The sequence below is a fragment of the Hemiscyllium ocellatum genome, chromosome 8 (genome assembly GCF_020745735.1).
Source record: "Hemiscyllium ocellatum isolate sHemOce1 chromosome 8, sHemOce1.pat.X.cur, whole genome shotgun sequence".
NCBI lineage: Eukaryota > Metazoa > Chordata > Chondrichthyes > Orectolobiformes > Hemiscylliidae > Hemiscyllium > Hemiscyllium ocellatum.
Window position 1 is genome coordinate 80,355,861 of NC_083408.1, and position 23,504 is coordinate 80,379,364.

Genomic DNA, 23,504 nt, shown 5'->3' on the forward strand with positions numbered 1-23,504 from the left:
ACCTCTGGAGTAGGTGGGACTTGAACGTGGACTGTCCAGTCCAGGATTAGGGACACTATCGCTGCATCACAAGGGGGCTCCTCACAATCTGATGCGTTCAGCTGAACATGATTAGAGACAATGAAAGCGGAGGCCATGGATTTGAAAATGTGGTTAAGAATCTTAAAATCAAGGTGTTGCTTAACTTAGAGGCAATATAATGAGCACCAGGATGATGAGTGAATAGTACTTTCTATGAATAAGGGCAGGAGCTACAGGCTTTTGGATGACCATTGTCCATACAGATAGAATATGGGAAATCATGCAAGAATGTATGGAAACGGTCAAGTCTAGAGGCAATAGAGATGAAATGACACTGGTGTAATGTGAAACAATATCAAAATAGGCTAAATTTGTGGTGACACGGATATGTGATTGAAACCTTTGCTTGATGAGATTGGCCTATAGTGTCTGCACATAAGGTGCTCAAACCAAACCACAGTGCTGAAAAACTCTGCCTCTGATAGCATTTCTGAAGAGAAAAGCTGTTGCACAATGGCAATGCTTTTGTTTTGTTCATTTACAGGATGAGGAAATCACTGGCTAGGCCAGCATTTATTGCCCATCCCTAATTGCCCAGAAGAATGTTAAGAGTCAGCCATGTTGATGTGGGTCTGGAGTCATGTAGACCAAGTAAGGGATGGCACATTTCCTTCCCTAAAAGACATTAGTGAACCTGATGGGTTTTTCTGATAATCAGCCATAGGGTTCATGGTAATCATTGGACTCTTAATTCCAGATTTTTATTGAATTCAATTTCTACTATCTGTGGGTAGAACTGAGAACATTACCTGGGTCTCTGTAATAACAATCCAGCAACACTACCACTCGGCTATCGCCTCTTTTGAGCAAAATGCTAATTGCAGCTGGCTCTTTATTTTGACACTTAGACACAGCATGACTTAAGAAAACATTTAATGTAAAACAAAAACTGGATGCTGAAGAAATTGAGCAGGTCTTGAAGTGTTGACTGTTTGTCAGTAGCTGCCAGACCTGTGGAATTTCCCCAGTATTTTGTTTCCATTTAAAGTCTGTTGGAGTTGTTATTTGACTTTGTTGATCAAGCAAAATCATCCATAGATTTCTTAATTCTTTTAAAGATGTGCAGTCACATATAGTAGCAATGCTTCCTTCCCTGGATTCCATAAAATACAAATGCTGCAAAACCTATTTTATTTTAGTTAGCATGGTTTGATACTATTGGTCCTGAAACTTGTGCATTTATTCAGAAAGAAATGAAAATACATAGCTATAGAGAAGGAGAAGGAGAGGATTAGGCAAAATGGGAGGATATTTAATAGGGGAAGAGGAAACTATGATGCAATTAGACAAGAGTTAGGAAGAATGGATTGGGAGCAATTGTTCCATGGTAAAGGCACTATAGACATGTGGAGACTGTTTAAGGAACAGTTGTTGCAAGTGATGAATAAATATGTCCCTCTGAGACAGGCAAGAAGTGATCAGATAAAGGAACCTTGGATGACGAGAGTGGTGGAGCTTCTCGTCAAAAGGAAAAAGGTAGTTTACATAAGGTGGAGGAAGCTAGGGTCAAGCTCAGCTCTAGAGGATTACATCTCCTAGGAGAAAGTGAGGACTGCAGATGCTGGAGATCAGAGCTGAAAATGTGTTGCTGGAAAAGCGCAGCAGGTCAGGCAGCATCCAAGGAGCAGGAGAATCGACGTTTTGGGCATGAGCCCTTCTTCAGGAATTCCTGAAGAAGGGCTCGTGCCCAAAACGTCGATTCTCCTGCTCCTTGGATGCTGCCTGACCTGCTGCGCTTTTCCAGCAACACATTTTCAGCTCTAGAGGATTACAGGCAGATGAGGAAGGAGCTCAAAAATGGTCTGAGGAGCCCCAGGAGGAGGTACGAGAAAGGCTTGGCAGAACGGATTAGGGAGAACACAAAGGCATTTTACACTTATGTGAGGAATAAGAGAATGGTCAAAAAAAGAGTAGGGCCGATCAGGGATAGCATAGAGAATTTGTGTGTGGAGTCTGAGGAGATAGGGGAAGCCCTAAATGAGCTTTTTGCTTCCGACTTTACGAAAGAAATGAACTTTGTAGTGAATGAAACTTTTGAAGAGGAGGTGTGCATGCTGGAATGGATAGAGATAGAGGAAGCTGATGTGCTGAAAATTTTGTCAGACATTAAGCCAGGCCCGGACCAGATTTGTCCTCGGCTGCTCTGGGAAACGAGAAATGCAATTGCTTCGCCACTTGCGAAGGTCTTTGCATCCTCGCTCTCCGCTGGAGTCGTACCTGAGGACTGGAGAGAGACAAATGTAATTCCTGTCTTCAAGAAAGGAAATAGGGAAATCCCTGGCAATTACAGACCAGTAAGTCTCTCAAATGTCATCTGCAAGGTGTTAGAAAGGATTCTGAGAGATTGGATTTATGACCATCTGGAAGAGCATGGCTTGATTAAATGCAGTCAACACAGCTTTGTGAGGGCCAGGTCATGCCTCACAAACCTTATCGAGTTCTTTGAGGATGTGACTAGAAAATTTGATGAGGGTCGAGCTGTGGATGTGGTGTATATGGACTTCAGCAAGGCATTTGATAAGGTTCCCCATGGTAGGCTCATTCAGAAGGTCAGGAGGAATGGGATACAGGGAAACTTAGCTGTCTGGATACAGAATTGGCTGGCCACCTGAAGACAGCGAGTGGGAGTAGAAGGAAAATATTCTGCCTGGAAGTCTGTGGTGAGTGGTGTTCCACAGGGCTCTGTCCTTGGGCCTCTACTGTTTGTAATTTTTATTAATGACTTGGATGAGGGGATTGAAGGATGGGTCAGCAAGTTTGCAGATGACACAAAGGTTGGAGGTGTCGTTGACCGTATAGAAGGCTGCTGAAGGCTGCAGCAGGACATTGACGGGATGTAGAGATGGGCTAAGAGGTGGCAGATGGATAAATGCGAGGTGATGGATTTTGGAAGATCAAATTTGAAAGCTGAGTATAGGATTAAGGATAGGATTCTTGGCAGTGTGGAGGAACAGAAGGATCTTGGTGTGCAGATACATAGATCGCTTAAAATGGCCACCCAAGTGGACAGGGTTATTAAGAAAGCATATGGTGTTTTGGTTTTCATGAACAGGGGGATTGAGTTTAAGAGTCATGAGATCTTGTTGTAGCTCTATAAAACTTTGGTTAGACCACATTTGTAATACTGCATCCAGTTCTGGTCACCCTATTATAGGAAAAATGAGGATGCTTTGGAGAGGGTTCAGAGGAGGTTTATCAGGATGCTGCCTGGACTGGAGGGCTTATCTTATGAAGAAAGGTTAACTGAGCTCGGACTTTTTTCATTGGAGAAAAGGAGGAGGAGAAGGAACCTAATTGAGGTATACAAGATAATGAGAGGCATAGGTAGAGTTGATAGCCAGAGACTATTTCTCAGGGCAGAAATGACTAACACAGGGGGTCATAGTTTTAAGCTGGTTGGAGGAAAGTATAGAGGGATGTCAGAGGCGGGTTCTTTACACAGAGAGTTGAGAGAGCATGGAATGCATTGCCAGCAGAAGTTGTGGAAGCAAGTTCATTGGGGACATTTGAGAGACTACTGGACATGCATATGGTCACAGAAATTTGAGGGTGCATACATGAGGATCAATGGTCGACACAACATCGTGGGCTGAAGGGCCTGTTCTGTTCTGTACTGTTCTATGTTCATCCTTTCAGGAATAATACAAGTAGTGTATATTTAAAATGAATTCTCCAAATTATTTAGTTCTCAGAACTGGTTGCATTGTAAAAAGAAAAAACTTCAGTTTATGTTACACTTCTGAGTTGCTTAATTTCTTAAGCAATTTAAGTGACTGCTGAATTTCTTAAAGCACAATGAAGTGCTTCTGCAGGATTGTCTCTGTGATGACTTGTTTTTGTTTTATGTTGACTGGGGAATAAAGATTGGCCAGGAGACTGGAGATAATTCCGGCTCCTCTTTGAAACAGTGGCATGGAGTCTTTTAAACCAACATACTAATGTAGTCTCTGTTAGATTTAAAAATCCATTTTAAAAGATGACACCTACTGCACTCCTTCAGTACTGCACTGAATTTCCAGGCTTAACTTTTGTGCTCGTGACCTGGAGTGGAATTTAGCTTTTGAATCTCACACCTGACATTTTAGGTTTCTAACATCGCGTTTACATCTGAGAATCAAAACATTGGTAGACTTTAATGCACGGTTCAATTCTTGGCTGTTTATGCATTCCAGATCATCTTTACTGTGTGTTCCCAAATTAGTAAGAACAGCTAAAGCAGTCACCCTTCTTTGAATAAGTTCTCATGGTGATAACTTTGCGCGCAAGCAGTTTGGTAGCTAGATTAGAAAGATATTTGTGATCCGAAAAAATTTTATTTTAAATTTATTTTAGAATGAGTCTCAAACTGGGAAACATAGTTCCACAATAGAGGGACAATTAATTAAAACTGAGATATGAAGGCATCTCTTCTCCCAGATGGTAGTAAGTGTCTGAAATGAGGCAAAATCATAAAGTATCTAAAGAGGAGAGACTTTTGAAATATTGGAGAGTGAGCATTAGATGGAGCCAGCATGAAAAAGGAATTGAGGCGTGGGGCAGAACAGCCACAATCTTATTGTATTGCGGGACAGGCTTTGAGGCTTACTCCTGCTCCTATCTCTTGTGTTCTCATGTCAACAAGTTCTGTGGTGCTTAAACATAAAGCAGCAAATGCTGGAGATCATAGTGGCTTACACAGCATCCGAGAGAGTGCAAGCTAATGTTTCAAGTCTAATGACTCTTCATCAGAGTGGAGCTTAAAGTTGGTCAGCCGGATAGGAGAACATTTTATCTGATTCAAACAAGTTAAGTGGACGACAGTTAGATAAATGTTAAGAATGAGATTAATAATAGGTGAGACACATTTCCAAACTTTAAACTTAATAAATGGTGTGCTTTTTCAGTAATAAAATAGTTTTAAAATGTATGAGATTGGTGGATCTGAATAACTCCCTCCTTATACTTCTGTTCTTCTGTTACTCCATACTTTGGTCAGTGTTGTCTTGAACATAGAGTAAAAAGTGAGGTCTGCAGATGCTGGAGATCAGAGCTGAAAATGTGTTGCTGGTTAAAGCGCAGCAGGTCAGGCAGCATCCAAGGAACAGGAGATTCGACGTTTCGGGCAAAAGCCCTTCATCAGGAAGGGCTTCATCAGGATTCCTGATGAAGGGCTTTTGCCCGAAACGTCGAATCTCTTGTCTTGAACATAGCCAAACAATCTGATTGAGGTCCTGTGCAGTCCAGATACACAAGTGAAACTTTTGAATTATTTTCAAATCGTCTTCCAGAAGCATAACAATATGTTGCAAAAACATGAAAACATAAGTTAGTTTGTTTTCCTTCTAGACAGCTAATTGGTTTGTTTAGCAGGCATCCACAGTGTACAATTGCATACCTTTTAGTTTACTAGAAAAGGTGATAATTCATCAGACGTTTCTACTGCCTATCTGGTGATCAATTTTCAATTTAAAAAAAGCAGATAACAAAAATTAGTCTGCAGTGATTTTCCAAATGTTTTGCACTTGTATTTTAAGTCCGGTGCGAATATGTTAGAATATTAATCGGTATGGCTATTTTGAGGAACAAAAGCTATTGATTAGCTGATAGAACGTTTTACCATCACATAACACTGATAGAAGCACAAAGTTGGTTTGTTTTCACATGCTGAACAGTTTGCTTTGATGAAGCCCTTCACTTGCTAATTTCCTCATTATTTGCCTTTTATTGAATACTGCAACACATGCATTTTAAAATTATTTTGAAATTTACTGGTGGCTTCTTTCTCTCCATGACTAAAATCTCAAAATAACTTCCAAAAGTGTCATAGCAAACATTAAGAAATATAGTTTTATTGATACCTTTGTCACTTTGGAAAAATATAGACTAAGACACTTCCTAATAGATAAAACAACATCCTGTGTGCATTTTGTACTCTAGTTGTTGCTCACTGACTTTCTTATTTGTAACATTCACAGAATGGTGGGTGCACTAACTTGAGTTTGAAAAGAGTTGAACACTTTCTAACGGAGTTTCCTACAAATCACAATGAGATTGGACTGTGGTCCAGACTGTTATCTGTTTAACAATTAGACTTTGTGCCCTGAAAGAGCGAGACAACTTCATCATCTTGGTAACAGAATAATATGTTGTGTATTACTCCCCTCCTTTTAAAAAAAATGATTGACCAGCTATGTACATAGATCTCTTTGAAAAGTAAAAAAGCAAAGATTAATTTAAGTATTTGCCTCCCAGTTGTGATTAATTTATTCCATGAAAACTGTTTACTCCATGAAAATGAAGCTGAAAAGATAAGAGTTTTAGTAGTCGATGCTAAACATGTCAAACCAATTCGGAATACCAATGGCCAAAACTAAAAGGTGGTTGAATCTCCTCGTTAAAACTGCGCAATGCAAATGCAAGAAAGTTATGCCTGGACTGTATAGTGGTCTGTTTAGACTACATCTTGAGTACGTTGTTTGGTTGTGTTTATCATTGAATTTGGAAGCAGTACAAAGCAGGCCTGAGATGCTGGTTTCTATTGTTAACACTCTAATTTATTAGAAGATTGATGGGACACGGGGATTTTGAACCTGGAAAAGAATCATTATAAGGATACAACATCATTAAGGAAATGAAAAATGGTTTCTCTAATTAGCTGTAATATCCTAAAGAGGCACAATTTCCAACACTTTTAAGATTGAATTGATCAAGTCCGTTTTAAGCTGTGAAGAGTAGGTCCGAGTCGAATTAGCTTAGTTGGAATTTTTTGAAGCGGTGTCTGGCATGAGTGTTGCCTATGTAGAGTTTCAGAAGACAGTTAGTGAAGTACCTCGAGATTATTAAAAACGAAAGGCATCTAAATGAATGCTATCATATAGCTATGTATACCACAAATTTCTTTGAAAAGTGAAGGCAAAGGTTAGTAATTTGTTGAGAGTTAAAAGCAGAAAAGAGATAAAGAGAATTAGTTCTGATTTGCTGGGTGTGACCAGTTGTATTCCTAAGGGTTGTGCTCTTGAATGAATCAATAAGACATTATACATTAGAGAGTATGGTAAGTAGTGTATGTGGAAAGAAGCTACAAAGGTATTTGAGCACATTAAGTGGACAACGCAGTAGCCATTCAAGTTCAGTATGAAGTCACTACTTATAGATCCATGAAAATTAAATCAGACTATTTTGAGAGAGAAGGTATAAAAGAACAGTAGGAGTTTAAGTGTCCTTTTATACAAGTCTCAATGGAATCTTGGTCTTTATCTCTAGAGAGTAGGTACACAAAAGTGAGGATTTCTATAGAATTTTGGTGAAACATCCGTTGAATTATAGTATTCATGCTCAGTACCAAACCTTGGGAGAGTTGTGATCAACTTCAGTGGTGCAGTCCTATTTCACCAGAATTTGAGCTTTAAAGGGTCAAAGTGAGGGCAAAGCATAGCACTCATCCACAGATTCTGTCAACAAACACATCAACCTGGACCCAATATACCAGCCATTGCAGCGGACAGCAACTGACAACCGGAAGTGGCACAGACAAGCCACTATAAATGCCGGAGAAAACATCACAGAAGCGCTACACAGGAGGCTCCCAAGCACTGAGGATGTCACCTAGAAAGGGGACGAAACGTTTGCAACAGAAACTCCCAGCTCGGCGAACAGAACCACAACAACGAGCACCCAAGCTACAAATCTTCTCCCAAACTTTGTTTACTGTATATGGCTATTAATGGCTTTAGTGTCAGAAGAGTTAGAAATAGTGTTGACCATTATGCAACCATTAGCAAACATTCCAACTTCTGACTTAATGATAGAAGGATGCTTACTTTTCAAGCAGTTTGGGCAAGGGCGTGCTCTCAGGAACTCTTCTGTAATATTTTGATAACTGAGATGATTGAACTCCCAGATTCAGACACGTCTTGTGTGCCAGCTATGACTCCAATCAGTGAAGAGCCTTTCCCATGATTCCCATTGACTTCCGTTTTCCTAAGGTTCCTTAATGCCACACTCATCTAAGTTCTATCTTAATGTCAAGGGCTGTCACTTACTTTCCCTCTTCAGTTCAATCTTTCTTCCATGTCTGGATTAAACATGTATTGAGGTTCGGGGTTGAATAGCCAGGTGGAATCGAAACTGAGAAGCTTCTTGCTTAGTAGCACTTAATAACATTGTCACTAATACCTTCCATCACGTAGAGTAGACTGGTAGGTGAGTAATTAGTTGGCTTGGATTTGTCTTGTTTTTAGCATAGGGTGTGTGTAGTTGCCAGTTGTACTGTTGCTACATAAATTCCAAAGTTTGTGTAACTGGATCCTGTTTCCCTTGTTTTGTTCCCTTGTGTAATAAAGCTAACTGTGAAATTCAAATGGTTACGCTACTTGCTTGCTGTGTTAGTCCTGATTTGAATATATTCATCTTAAAGATTGTTTTAAAGTGGTTGGAAGATGAAAACAAAGTTAATGTTTGTGCCTTGACTCTATGCAATTTTTAAAGAAACAAATATGATTTTTTTTTCTTATATTTGCAGATGTTCCTGCACCAGAACAAGAAAAGCTTTTTATTCAAAAACTGCGTCAGTGCTGTGTCCTTTTTGACTTTATTGCTGATCCACTTAGTGACTTGAAATGGAAGGAAGTGAAAAGGGCTGCTTTGAGCGAAATGGTGGAATATATCACACACAACCGCAACGTTATCACAGAACCTATTTATCCAGAAGTAGTACATGTGGTAAGTAATTTGTCAGCATAATTACTGTACTGTTCTTGACCAGGGATAAGTAGTTAACGTTTGATAGGGAATGAACATGTGCCTTTTTTTCTACTATATCTGTAAAAATTATTTTATTTTGATTGGCTGCCAATGGGAAAAGCAAAAATATTCCAAATCAAATTTGTTAAACTGGCACCACATTGGTTGAACTTCTCAAATGCAATTTGAATGGTATTCCTGCAAAACTATGCACAGTACTCCAAATTAGTAGCTGTGCAAATGTCACCCATACATACTGAATCATAAATATAACTATGTGCTATAGCTATTCAGAAGGCCTGACAGCATCTGTGGGAGAGAATCAACTAACATTTCAAGTCCATCGTGACTTTTCAGAATTGAAGATAGCTGGAAAAGTAATGGATTCTGTGTTGTAGAAAAGGGTGAATAAATAGGAAGTGGAGCATTGGTAAGAGTGCCCAAGATCAATAGACAATGGAGTGTGCTAATGACTGCAAAATAGTAAGATTGTTGTTAAAATGGAAGACAGACTTAGTGGTCGAGAGTTTTTAAACTCTAGAAGGTTAAAAAGTGCTTAATTGGAAAATTTACGTGCTGTTCCTCCAACTTGCATTGGACTTCAGTGGAACATTGTAGTAGGCCTCAAATACAAATGTTACCTTGACAGTAAGATAATTTATTGAAATGTCAAGCAACCAGAAGGTCGAGGTCATTCTCATAAACAAAACCGAGGTGTTCTGTAAAGCAGTCACCTATTCTGTATTTGGATTTGCTATAGTGTAGAGGAGGCTGCATTGTTAGTAGCTGGACTGTTAATACAGAGACCAGGTAGTGTTCTGAGGATCCAGGTTTGAATTCCACTACAGCAGATGGTAAACTTTGAATTCAATGAAATTAAGAAACTACTAATCCATTGCTGATTGTGAGGAAAAACCCATCTTTAGGGAAGGAAACTGACATCCTGACTTGGTCTGACCTGCATATGATTCTGCACTCTCAGCAACATGGTTGAGTCTTAACTGCCCTCTGGCAGTTAGGGATGAGCAATAAATGCTAGGCTGGTTGGTGATGCCCTCATCCCATGAATGAATTTTTAAAGTACAAGGAAATCACTGCATCACCTGGGCTTTGGATACAGAGGAGAGAGAAGATGATGATCAAAATATTGTACCTTTTGCAGTTGCAGGAAGATTAAAGAAGTGTTGGGAAGAACAGATGACAAGGTGTTATGGAAGGAATCATTGACATAAGAGCAGGATGTGTTTGGTGGTAGTCTGAGTGAGGTGACAGAAATGATTCAGGTGATCCTTTGAATGCAGAAGCTGGTGTGTGAAAATGTGGACAAGAAGAACCTTATTATTCTGGGTGGGGGAAGGAGATGAGAGCAGAAGTGTGGGAAATGAATTGGATGTGGCTAAGGCTCTGTCCACTGTGCCAGTGGGGAGTCCTCAGTTAAAGTCAAAGGAAGATACATTCCACAAAAGGTGTTTCCAATATATCATCATTAGAATAAATGCAATGCAGACAGAGGAGCAGAAAAAATGAAATAGAGTTCTTACAAGAAGTAGGATGTGTCAATTTTATTCCCCACCTTGTGGATGTTTGAGGTAGCAGCTTCCAGAACCTGAAGTCAATGTGCTGGCATACTAATTGGCATGTGTGTAACCTGAGTGGCTGTGCAACTACAGCTGGTGAGGAAGCATTATGAAGGCGACTGTGAGAATTGGTGCATTTGTAATGGGCATAATCTGTCCACAGAAATGAAAAGTGAGATGTCGTGGAACGGAAGAGTCAAAAGATTTTCCAGGTGAAGGTGAGAGAAGGAAACAAATTGGAAGCAAAATAGATTAATTTTCCCAATTTTGGATGAAAGCAGTTGTCATTTCCCAGAGAAAAGATTGTGGGAGGATCCCCAAAAAGGAACTGGCATAACTTGGATTCTTAGAGGTACCCATAACCACACCTTTAACTCTGAGAAAGTGAAAGGAGTAAAAGGAAAGATTGTTTAAATTGAGAACAAGTGCAGCCAAGTAGCGGAGGGTGATAGTAAATGAGCACTGTTCCAACCTCCTTTCCAGGTAGAAAGTAAGAACTCTCAGACGCTCCTGTTAGATGATAGCGGTGTAGAAGGTGGAGAGGCAGCGGCTGGAGGCAAGAAGTTGGAAATCGTAGAGCTGACATAAAGTGTCAAGAATCATGTATAGGTGAGAAGAGTAGCTCAGTGATTAGCACTGCTGCCTCACAGCATCAGGGTCCCAGGTTCAATCCAGCCTTGGGTGACTGTGTGGAGTTTGCACATTCTCCCTGGGTCTGCATGGATTTCCTCCGGGTGCTCCGGTTTCCTCCTACAGTCCAAAGATGTGCAGGTCAGGTGAATTGGCCATGCTAAATTGCCCATAGTGTTAGATGCATTAGTCAGAGGGAAATGGGTCTGGGTGGGTTACTCTTCGGAGGGTCAGTGTGGACTGGTTGGGCCAAATGGCCTGTTTCCACACTGTAGGGAATCTAATCTAATCTAATCTAATCTAATCAAGACGCAGATTAATGAGTTAATTATAACTCCAGTTAGACCTCACATTTTGCAGCTTCTTACAACAGGTGTCAATGTAAGCTAGTATCCAGAATTCCACACAAAAAAAGGCGTGAAATCTTTTGATATCTGTTCAGACCAAAGGTGATAAAATAATTAATGTATTTATAACACAAAATTAACAATATAGCATAAATATGTTATGATATTATTAATATTAAAGACTAAATCCTAATTTTGTCACATATTTAGTAAAGTTTTTTAAAAACAAGCCTCAAAAGTAGGCAGCTTTGTAGTTTGTAAGACCTGGGGCTCAATGCCAATATGTTTAGTGTTGTATTGGAGTTAAAAGAGCAAGTTACAAACCTGTAAATTAAAACGATGTATTATAGCATTTCAGGTGTTTACCTTTACAAAATCTGAAGACTGGAAGTTATGCAAGTGTTTTGGTTATGGATAACAGATCTAGCAATCACAGGAAGGAAGTAGTGGGTTCATGACTTGCAAGCTGCTTAATAGTCAAAGGGTAATCTGTGCAGTTAGTAAGAAAAGATTGACGTGTCAGTGAATGGAGAGTGTGTTATTGGAAATGTACTAACCAGTAAAATGTGAAAAACATTGTTCAATGTTGTTCTTAATAGAAAGGCAGGCCCATATCATGGTTTAACTTCTGGCTGTGCTGCTCTGACTTCAGAGTCTCCAGTTTAAATGTGTCACTTCTGCTCCCATAAACAAACAGACTGTACATCATGGGAATCACAACAGAGAATTTGGCTGAGGTTTGAAATTGGAAACGTAGAACATAGAAGTAGGCAAAGGCCCCTCAGCCGTTCATGCCTGCTATGCTATTCATTATGATCATCCAATTCAGTAGCCTGTTCCCGCTTTTCCCCCATATCCTCAAGCAAGAGCAAGAATGCAACTCCTTGAAATAACATTGTTCAAGTATTACTGAAGCATGTTTTGAGTTTCATTGAAATAATGACATTGCATTCCTGCATGGACTGTCCTTAAAGGCAGAGTTTTAGACTATGCAAGCTGGCAAAACAGCTCTGTTAAGTGAAGTCATCACTTCATCTGTATTTGGCCTGCTCAGTGCAGAGGACAATGCAACAAACAGTCAATATTATATTGGGTTAGAGGAAGCACATGTGAATTGATGGCTTATGGAAGGAGTGCTTTTAACTCCTTGAGTGACATGCAATTAAATAAAAGGTGGAGGTGTTCTCTTTCCTGCTGAAGTCATTCTAGAAAGTAACAGCGAAAGGATGGTTGCACTTAAGTGATTGGAAAAGTGAAAAGAGGTACTGGTCCCTTTAGAAAGCAGAAATGTAAGAGCAAACTGTATTTTTTAGTAGAATAATGTTAAGTGATTAAAACTGTCAAATTGTATTGGGGTGGGTAATTTCATTAGGACCTCATTTCATTAGGAGTGGGATGTGTGAAGATTAGAAACTTGGGAGCTGAAATTATATTTTTACTAATGAAGCAAATGACAAATTGATTCAAGAGATGCATGTCTTTCAGATTAATTGAAGCAAATGGGTTTAGGGTTCAATTGAGAAAATGATTCTGCTGGGAAAGAATCAACAAATAGGTCACCTATCAAAATATGAATAACTTAGTTTTTAATCTATCAAATGGCTTTGAAGTTATACCTTTCATCTAAAACTTCAAAGAGTAAAGTTTGTTGCATAGCCTCTGATTTTACAGTACTATGTTGATTTGAATCATGTGAAAATGGATTGTAGTACACATTAAGCAATTTATTGACACAGTATAAAATTCACATTGTAGCTTTATCAAAGTTTCCATCACTATTTTGTCAAAATTTCAGTTTTATTTGGCATCCATCTGTTATTATCCATAATACCTTCAAAAGAATCTGCACAATTTCAGAGTCAAAATGTAACAAAACCAAGCTATTCAGTTTGGTATTTATTGTGCATATAAAGAGAATGCAATCATGATATAAATTAGAGTAAATATTTTTGTCATTGCTTTGAATTCTTTTACTTCATGTATATCATTGCTATTTCAAAATTAGGCTGAGTAGTTTTGGATTACTCAGTTAAGAGCTGGCACACGTACAGTTGGCTAACTTTTTGTATGGTAAATATCTGATTTTGGGCATATCACAAATAAGATTTTTAAAATTTTACAGCAGCATGTCTTTATATGAAGATATTAAAATAATAAAATATCCCTAAGCACTTAATGTATTACAATACAAAAATATAACACAGGTATGCATGCAATTGTTTGGTCAAGAAGGTAGGTTTTAAGGATTATCTTAGTGGCAAATGGAGAGAAAGAACGATTTTCGCATCCTCAGGCATGTCAAGTAAATATTTACCACCGTGGTGGAATGATTAAAATCCAAGGTGCTCAAGAAATGGCAAAGTGTGAAATTAGAGATCTGTGGTTAGAAATTTAGAAACCTTGATTTTTTTTTTTAAAAATTAGCTTTTTAATATTGGGCCTGGTTAAGCAGTTCATTAATGTATGTTAGGTCAGACTGGGTGATAGGCCTTAGAGGTTTGAATATCCTCATTTTCATCAAGGATATTTAAAAGTCAAAAAGTATGGCGCTGGAAAAACACAGCAGGTCAGGCAGCATCCGAGGAGGAGGAGAATTGACGTTTCGGGCATAAGGCCTTTATTGGGAATCCTAACGAAGGACTTATGCTCGAAATGTCAATGCTTCTGCTCCTCGGATGCTGCCCGACCTGCTGTACTTTTTCAGCGCCATACTTTATGACTGATCTCTAGCATTTGCGGTCATCACTTTCTCCAAGGATATTGGATGTGAGCATAAGAGGTATAGTTAGTAAGGTTGCTGGTGACACCAAAATTGGAGCTGTAGTGGGCAGCGAAGAAGGTTACCTCAGATTACAATGGAATCTTATTCAGATGGGCCAGTGGCCTGAGAAGTGGCAGATGGAGTTTAATTTTGGGAAAGCAAATCTTAGCAGTACTTATATACTTAATGGTAAGGTCCTAGGGAATGTTGCTGAACAAAGAGACCTTGGAGTGCAGGTTCTTAGCTCCTTGAAAGTGGAGTCGCAGTTAGATAGGATATTGAAGAAGGCGTTTGGTACGTTTTCCTTTATCGGTCAGAGTATTGAGTACAAGAGTTGGGAGGTCATATTGCGACTGTCCAGGACAATGGTTAGGCCACTGTTGGAACATTGCGTGCAGTTCTGGTCTCCTTCCTATCGGAAAGATGTTGTGAAGCTTGAAAGGGTTCAAAAAAGATTTACAAGAATGTGGACAGGATTGGAGAATTTGAACTATAGGGAGAGGTTGAATAGGCTGGGGCTGTTTTCCTTCGAATGTCGGAGGCTGAGGTGTGACCTTATACAGATATATAAAATCATGAGGGGCATGGATAGGATAAATAGACAAAGTCTTTCCCCTGGGGTGGGGGTGGTCTGCATGGATGAGTTGGACGGAAGGGTCTGTTTCCGTGCTGTACGTCACTATGACTCTATATTTAAAAGCCAACCAGATGTGCATTGAAAAATTAAAAATCCAGCAGTAACAGACATGGATGAAAGTTTCATCAGCAGATGTACTGCAGCAAGGTCAGTGTTGGCTGGTGTAATGGGAGTACAATTTAATAACCTTTATGATGAATTAAGACTGCCATGGTGTAGTTCAGACAACATTTTTATTCATTCTGTGTGCCTTGCTATCCGTCCAGGAGGCTGTATACAAACACTTTGAAGTGCCTCATGCCTCCAGCAAACCATCTAGATCCATTGACACTCTGGATTCTTGTAAGACAGTGAGATTTGCCTTCCATGTATTATTGAAAACTGCAACTTACAAGATAACCATCACCTTTTGAGAACACCTAAAACATTTAGAACACAGAAAAAGACTGCAACTTTTTTTTGGAGCATAGAGTGATGTGTTCAAAATTTTGTCACTCCAGATCAGAGGCCACTGAGTGCAGACTTCATAACCCATTTCCAACTTTGTTCTTTTTTGTTTACTGAAGTCCACTTTTTTTTTGTATTTTCCACTCTTAAAGGATTGGTTTCTTGGAGAAGAATTGTTTTCTTGGGGCCATTTTGGTTATCTTAGTCTGTATGTTTGTAAAGCAATAGTATTTTTCTGTTCCAAATGCGATATTTAGTTCCTAAGAATTAAATCAGAATATCAAGTATTGACAGTTGCACCCATTCAGAAGTCTAAATAAAGAGATTTTTTAAAAAATAAACATAGTGATGTAACAATGCTTAAAATGCTACATTGTTGCAATCTATATTCTGGTCCCCAGATCAAATATTTAGTTTACATGTGCGTAACTGTATAGAAATTTGTTGGATTCTCAAAGGCCTAATTCCGTTTTGCTTAAAATAAAGTGGCAATTACTTATCAATGTACTGAAGTGAATTTTGTCTTTTGTTGGAGCATCATATTTGTAGCTTATGTGCAAACAGTATTTTAATTTTAAAAGACTGTTACAGGCTAGTACCATTAGTTTTGAACTAGAATGAGACATGAAAATTTTAAAAAGTATTTTTCAGTGGCTAAACTGTACCAAAATGTTGATTTTTTTTTATTTATCAATTGTGATTAACTGCTGATCTCTGGCATACCTTTTCAGTTTGCAGTGAACATGTTTCGAACGTTACCACCGTCCTCTAACCCCACAGGAGCAGAGTTTGATCCTGAAGAGGATGAACCAACACTGGAGGCTGCATGGCCTCATCTACAGGTATTGAATACTTATCTATATTCATACATTACCTTGACAACCAAAAGTGAGTCTTATTTCATATTTTTTAAATATCGTTTTCTTGTCCTTTAAAACCTGTTGTGAATTTTCTTTATTTTCATTATTTCCATAATGAGAAATGTCAGCAGTATATAAATCTTTACAACCTTGAAGGTTTGCTTAAATAATGTTGTGACGTGTCAGACACGAGCTGTTTTACTCTGAAATAATACATTTGATTTCATGTTTCCTGTTCAGTTGTTGAGTGCAGCAGTGCAAAATATCCGTGGTGTAGAAAATGATCTTGCAGTGTTGTTTTGGAAACCTTGCATCATCATGACACCATTTTGTTCAGGAGGTCTTTCGGTGGTAGAGATGAAATATTTTTCAGGACCATGCCCTGTTCTCATTGATATGTTGACACATAATGAGACCGTTTTGTTTGTGTTTCCTGTACTTCAGGTTTTTTTAAAAGGCGAATTTATGCTTACACCACAAATCTTGATCTGCTGAGATCTGTGCCTGCCAAATTTGTCAGGTCAACCAGCGTGAGGTTTGTTTCAAAGTCTGTCTTGGAATTTCATGCAGATTGTCCTATCTATGGTAAACAACTAGAACTTTTGAAAAATGTAGGTCCCAAACTTTGAAACTTCGTCCAAACTCAGCACGCAGTTTGATTCAGATAAGGAGAAAGCAGGTGGGGTGTAAATTTGGTAGAGTAGACTTCAGAGCTAAGGGAGACAAAAGGGACAAATGAACTCCTGTGTCTTATCATTGTACGATTCTGATTTCTATAACTTTATTAACTTACTTTATTATTGACACTAATCCTTTATTGGACGATTTTAAATGTACTCACATGATCTAATCACCATCGGCACAACTGGCATGCAATCACAGTACAGAATAAAGGGTAATGACCACTTACACTTATACAGTTCCTTTAATGTAGAAAAATGTCCTCAGGTGCTTCACAGAAGCATAAGTCAAAAATAGATACTGAACCAAAAAGGAGCCATTAGGAGTGGAATCAAAACTTGGTAACAAAAAATTTTAAATAGAAAATTTGGTGATGAACTGATGTTTAGATAGGCAATTTTGGAGAGGGCATTTATTGCTGAAAGTATATCTGCCAATAATAAACTGAAGTGAGGATGGTATACACTGGAAGCTAAAGTAAAGAATAAAGCTTCAGAGAATCTTGTGGCATAAAAGAAAATTAAAGTATGAGGAAGGGCATAATTTTAGAAGAGTAGTGGTGATGGCGATAAGCAGTTCAAAAAAGTTAGGTCTTCTGCACGTCACACTGTCTCATGACGAATCCTACAGCTTGGTGATTTGAGCATAGTAATTGGGAGCAAGTTTAAGTAATTTGGCCGTTCCTGCCACCTGTACTATCGATAGATCATAGCTGATGTGCTTGAGGTCTTGTTCCAGCAACCCCTGATAATCATAGATTCTTGACTAATAAGGAAGTCAATCTACCTCTGGCATAAAAGTATTAAAAGGTTTTGATTCACCTGTAAGAACATAGAACATTACCGTGTAGAACAGGCCCTTCGGCCCTCAATGTTGTGCCGACCTGTGGAACCAGTCTGAAGCCTATCTATGTTACACTATTCCATTTTCAAGCATATGTTTATCCAATGACCATTTAAATGCCCTTAAATTTGGCGAGTCTACTATTGTTGCAGTCAGTGTGTTCCATGCCCCTACTACACTGAGTAAAGAAATTACCTCTGACATCTGTCCTATATCTATCACCCATCAATTTAAAGTTATGTCCCCTCGTGCTAGCCATCATCATTCGAGGAAAAGGGCTCTCACTGTCCACCCTATCTAACCCTCTGATTATCTTCTATGTCTCAATTACATCACCTCTCAACCTTCTGTTTAATGAAAACAGCCTCAAGTCCCTCAGCCTTCTCATAAGATCTTCACTCTATTTTAGTAAATCTCCTCTGAACCCAGCTTCCACATCCTTCCTATAATACGATGACCAGAACTAAATGCAATACTCTAGGTGCTGCTGCACTAGAGTTTTGTACAGCTGCGGCATGACCTTGTGGCTCCGAAACTCGATCCCTCTACCAATAAAAGGTAGAACACCTTCTCAATAACCCTATCAACCTGGCTGGCACTTTCAGGGATCTATATACATGGACATCGAGATCGCTCAGCTCATCTACACTACCAAGAATCTTACCATTAGCCCAGTACTCTGCATTCCAGTGACTATGTTTCCAAAGTGAATCCCCTCACACTTTTCCGCAATAAACTCAATTTGTCACCTCTCAACCTAGCTCTGCATCTTATCTATTTCCCTTTGTAACTGCAACATCCTTCAGCACTATCCACAACACCTACCTTCGTGTCATACGCAAATTTCCTAACCCATCCTTCCATGCCCTCATCTAGGTCATTTATAAAAATGACAAATAGCAGTGGCCCCATAACAGATCCTTGTGATACACCACTAGTAACTGAACTCCAGGATGAACATTTCCCATGAACCAACACCCTGTCTTCTTTCAGCTAACCAATTTCTGATCCAAACCGCTAAATCACACTCAATCCCCTGCCTCCCTATTTTGTGCAATAGCCTACCATGGGGAACCTTATCAAACGCCTTACTGAAATCCATATATATCACATATCACATCAACTGCTTTACCCTCATCCATCTGTTTGATCACCTTCTCAAAGAACTCTGTGAGGCACGACCTACCCTTCATAAAATTGTTTTGAATATCCCTAATCAACTTATTTCTCTCTAGGTGATTATAAATCCTATCTCTTATAATCTTTTCCAACACTTTACCCACAACCAACATAAGGCTCACTGGTTTATAATTACCAAGGTTGCTTCTACTCTCCTTGCACAAAAGGACAACATTTGTTACCTTCCAGTCTTCTGGCACTATTCTATAGACAATGCTGACATCAAGATCAAAGCCAAAGGCTCTGCAATCTCCCCGACTTCCCAGGGAATCCTAGGATAAATTCCATCCAGCCCGGGGGACTTATCTGCTCTTACACTTTTCAGAATTCCTACCATCACCTCCTTGTGAACATCAATCCCATCTAGTCTAGTAGCATGCTTCTCCGAATTCTCCTCAACAACATTGTCTTTTTCCAGTATGAATACTGACGAAAAATATTCATTTAGCACTTCCCCTATCTCTTCGGACTCCATGCACAATTTCCCACTACTATCCTTGATTGGCCCTGATCTTTCTCTCGTCATAAGACCATAAGACAGGAGTGGAAGTAAGGCCATTCGGCCCATCGAATCCACTCCGCCATTCAATCATGGCTGATGGGCATTTCAACTCCATTTACGCACATTCTCCCAATAACCCTTATTTTCTAGTTAAATCAAAAATTTATCAATCTCTGTCTTGAAGGCATTTAGCGTCCCGGCCTCCACTGCGCTCTGCGGCAATGAATTCCACAGGCCCACCACACTCTGGCTGAAGAAATGTCTCCGCATTTCTGTTCTGAATTTACCCCCTCTAATTCTAAGGCTGTGTGCACGGGTCCTAGTCTCCTCGCCTAACGGAAACGGAAACAATTTCCTAGCATCCACCCTTTCCAAGACATGTATTATCCCCTTAATCTTCTAAACTCCAGTGTATACAATCCCAGGATCCTCAGCCGTTCCTCGTATATTAGACCTACCATTCCAGGGATCATCCGTGTGAATCTCCGCTGGACATGCTCCAGTGCCAGTATGAGGTGTGGGGACCAAAACTAGACACACTACTCCAAATGGAGCCTAACCAGAGCTTTATAAAGTCTCAGTAGCACAACGATGCTTTTATATTCCAACCCTCTTGAGATAAATGACAACATTGCATTCATTTTCTTAATTATGGACTCAACCTGCATGTTTACCTTTAGAGAATCCTCGACTAGCACTCCCAGATCCCTTTGTACTTTGGCTTTACGAATTTTCTCACCGTTTAGAAAGTAGTCCATGCTTGTATTCTTTTTTCCAAAGTGCAAGACCTCGCATTTGCTCACATTGAATTCCATCAACCATTTCCTGGACCACTCTCCCAAACTGTCTAGATCCTTCTGCAGCCTCCCCACTCCCTCAGTACTACCTACCTGTCCACCTAACTTCGTATCATCAGCAAACTTTGCTAGAATGCCCCCAGTCCCTTCATCCAGATCATTAATATATAACATGAACAGCTGCGGCCCCAACACTGAACCCTGTGGGACACCGCTTGTCACCGGCTGCCATTCCGAAAAAGAACCTTTTATCCCAACTCTCTGCCTTCTGTCAGACAGCCAATCCTCAATCCATTCCAATAGCTCACCTCGAACACCATGGACCCTCACCTTACTCAGCAGCTTCCCGCGTGGCACCTTATCAAAGGCCTTTTGGAAGTCTAGATAGACCGCATCCACTGGGTTTCCCTGGTCTAACCTACTTGTCACCTCTTCAAAGAATTCCAACAAGTTTGTCAGGCACGACCAACCCTTACTAAATCGTGTTGACTTGTTCTAATCTGACTCTGCTCTTCCAAGAATTTAGAAACAGCGCCTGAGACCCAGGTTCAATTCCCGACTCAGGCGACTGACTGTGTGGAGTTTGCATGTTCTCCCCGTGACTGCGTGATGAGTTTCCTCCGGGTGCTCCGGTTTCCTCCCACAGTCCAAAGATGTGCGGGTCAGGTGAATTGGCCATGCTAAATTGCTTGTAGTGTTAGGTAAGGAGTAAATGGAGAGGTATGGGTGGGTTGCGCTTTGGCGGGTCGGTGTGGACTTGTTGGGCCAAAGGGCCTGGTTCCACACTGTAAGTAATCTAATCTAATCTAATGATGGATTCTAGAATTTTACCAACAACCGAGGTTAGGTTAATTGGCCTATAATTTTCCATCTTTTGTCTTGATCCTTTCTTGAACAAGAGGGTTACAACAGCGATCTTCCAATCATCCGGGACTTTCCGACTCCAGTGACTTTTGAAAGATCTCAACCAACGCCTCCGCTATTTCCTCAGCCACCTCCCTCAGAACTCTAGGATGTATCCCATCGGGGCCAGGAGATTTATCAATTTTAAGACCTTTTAGCTTTTCTAGCACTTTCTCTTTTGTAATGGCAACCATACTCAACTCAGCCCCCTGATTCCCTTTAATTGTTGGGATATCACTCATGTCTTCCACTGTGAAGACTGACGCAAAGTACTTGTTAAGTTCTCCAGCTATTTCCTTATCTCCCATCACTAGGCTTCTGAAGTGGCCCAATGTCTACTTTTGCCTGTCATTTGTTTCTTATATATTGAAAGAAACTTTTACTGTCATTCTTTTATTCCTGATATACTGACAGAAAGCTTTAGGGTTTTCCTTGATCCAATCTGCCAATGACTTCTCATGTCCCTTCCTGGCTCTTCTTACCTCTCTTTAGGTCTTTCCTGGCTAATTTGTAACTCTAAGTGCCATAACTGAGCCTTCACATCTCATCCTAATATAAGCCATCCTCCTTTTGACAAGAAATTCAACTTCTTTAGTAAGCCACTGCTCCCTCGCTCGACCACTTCCTCCCTGCCTGACAGGTACATACTTATTAAAGACGTACAGTAGCTGTTCCTTGAATAAGCTCCACATTTTAATCATGCCCATCCCCTGCAGCCTCCTTTCCCACCCTATACATCCTAAATCTTGCCGAACTGCATCATAATTTCCTTTCCCCCAGCAATAACTCTTGCCCTGCTTTATATACTATCCCTTTCCATCGCTAAAGTAAACATAACCGAATTGTGGTCACGGTCACCAAAGTGCTCACCTACCTCCCAAATCTAACACCTGGCCAGGTTCATTACCCAGTACCAAGCCCAGTGTGGCCTCGCCCCTTGTTGGCTTGTCTACATACTGTGTCAGGAAACCATCCTGCACACATTGGACAAAAGCTGACCCATCTAAACTATTGTGTTTCCAGTCAATATTTGGAAAATTAAAGTTCCCATAACAACCACCCTGTTACTCTTGCTCCTATCCATAAATTATCTTTGCTATCCTTTCCTCTACATCTCTGGAATTATTCGGAGGCCTATAGAAAACTCCCAACAGGGTGACCTCTCCTTTTCTGTTTCTAACCTCAGCTCATATTACCTCAGTAGACGAGTCCTCAAATGTCCTTTCTGCTACTGTAATACTGTTCTTTGGGGAAGAGTTCCAAAGAGTCCACTTTCAGAGAAAATTCCTTCTTATCTTCATCTTAAATGGTAGGTCCCTTATTTCAAACTGTGTCCCCTCGTTCTAGTCTCTCCCACAAAGGAAGCGTCCTTTCAGCCTCCATTCTATCAAGTCTTTTCAGGATCTTATAAGTTTCATAGGATTGCATTCTGGTTCTTCTAAAGTCTAGTGTGTATAGCTCAACTTTTCCAACGTTCCTTATAAATCGCCCCAATCTCATGCCAGGTATGAGTTAAATGAACCTTCTTTGAATTCGTTCTAATATGTTTACATAATTTCTTAAATTAGGAGACCTAACTGTACACAATAGTCCAGATGTGGCCTCACCAATGTGCTATGCAAATATAACAAAATATTCCTACTTGTATTTTTTTTCCGTTGTATTAAATGCCAACATTCCATTTGCCTTCCCAATGACTTGACATCCTGCCTAATATGATTTATGTACCAGTATATCTAGGTTTCTCTGTGCCTGAGAGTTCTGCAATCTATTTAAATATTTTGTTTTCTTGTTGTTCCTGCCAAAGTGGGTAAGCTCACATTTTATGACATTCTGGAATGTTTTTCACTTACTCACTTATCCTATCGATCTTCCTTTGCTGATTCTTTGCATCCTCTTCACAACTTAGTTTTCCGTGTACCTTTATAGCATTAGCAAAGTTAGCCACTGTGCTTTCAGTCCCTTCATCTTAATAATTGACATAAGTTGTAAGTAATAGTCGCTGTAGTGCACCACTTGTCTCATCCTGCCAATCCTTTTGCTCACCTTTTGCTTCCAATAGCTAATACTCCTCTACCCATGCTAATATACTCCCAGTGCACTTTGAACTTATGTTTTAGGTTGTAACCTTTTTCACGTCTTCTAGAAATCCAACTGCAGTGTGTTCTCTGGCTCTTCTTTATTTCTATTGCCTGTTACTTCCCCAAAGAGTTCTAATAAGTCAGGCATGCATGGTTTCCCTTTCACAAAACCATGGTGACCCTGCCTGATGTATTAAGGTTTTGTAAGTGCCCTGTTACTACCCCCTTAATAGTTTCCTGTATTTTTCCCATAATAGATGTCGCACTTTCTTTTTTCATGAATAGAAGAGTCCTCTTCCCTGTTTTCCAAACTGATGGGACCTTTCCAGTTCAGGGAATTTTGGAAAATTTAAAATCAATGTTTACTATCCCATCAGCTATTTCTTTTAAAATCCTGGGATATTGTCCATCAATGGGATGAGGAATTCAGCTTAGATGGTTGACAGTAGAGCTAGGT

The 23,504-nt window shown here is 39.8% G+C and overlaps 1 protein-coding gene across 5 annotated transcripts in view; it reads left to right on the top strand.

Moving 5' to 3' along the window:
• LOC132818342 (serine/threonine-protein phosphatase 2A 56 kDa regulatory subunit gamma isoform) overlaps window positions 1-23,504 on the top strand; it is a 170,613-nt gene that overhangs the window by 91,648 nt on the left and 55,461 nt on the right. For all 5 annotated transcript variants that reach the window (XM_060829272.1, XM_060829273.1, XM_060829274.1 and 2 more), the window contains 2 exons: window positions 8,582-8,781; window positions 15,933-16,043. In XM_060829272.1, the coding sequence (XP_060685255.1) occupies window positions 8,582-8,781; window positions 15,933-16,043 (311 nt within the window). The remainder of the gene's footprint in view (window positions 1-8,581; window positions 8,782-15,932; window positions 16,044-23,504) is intronic.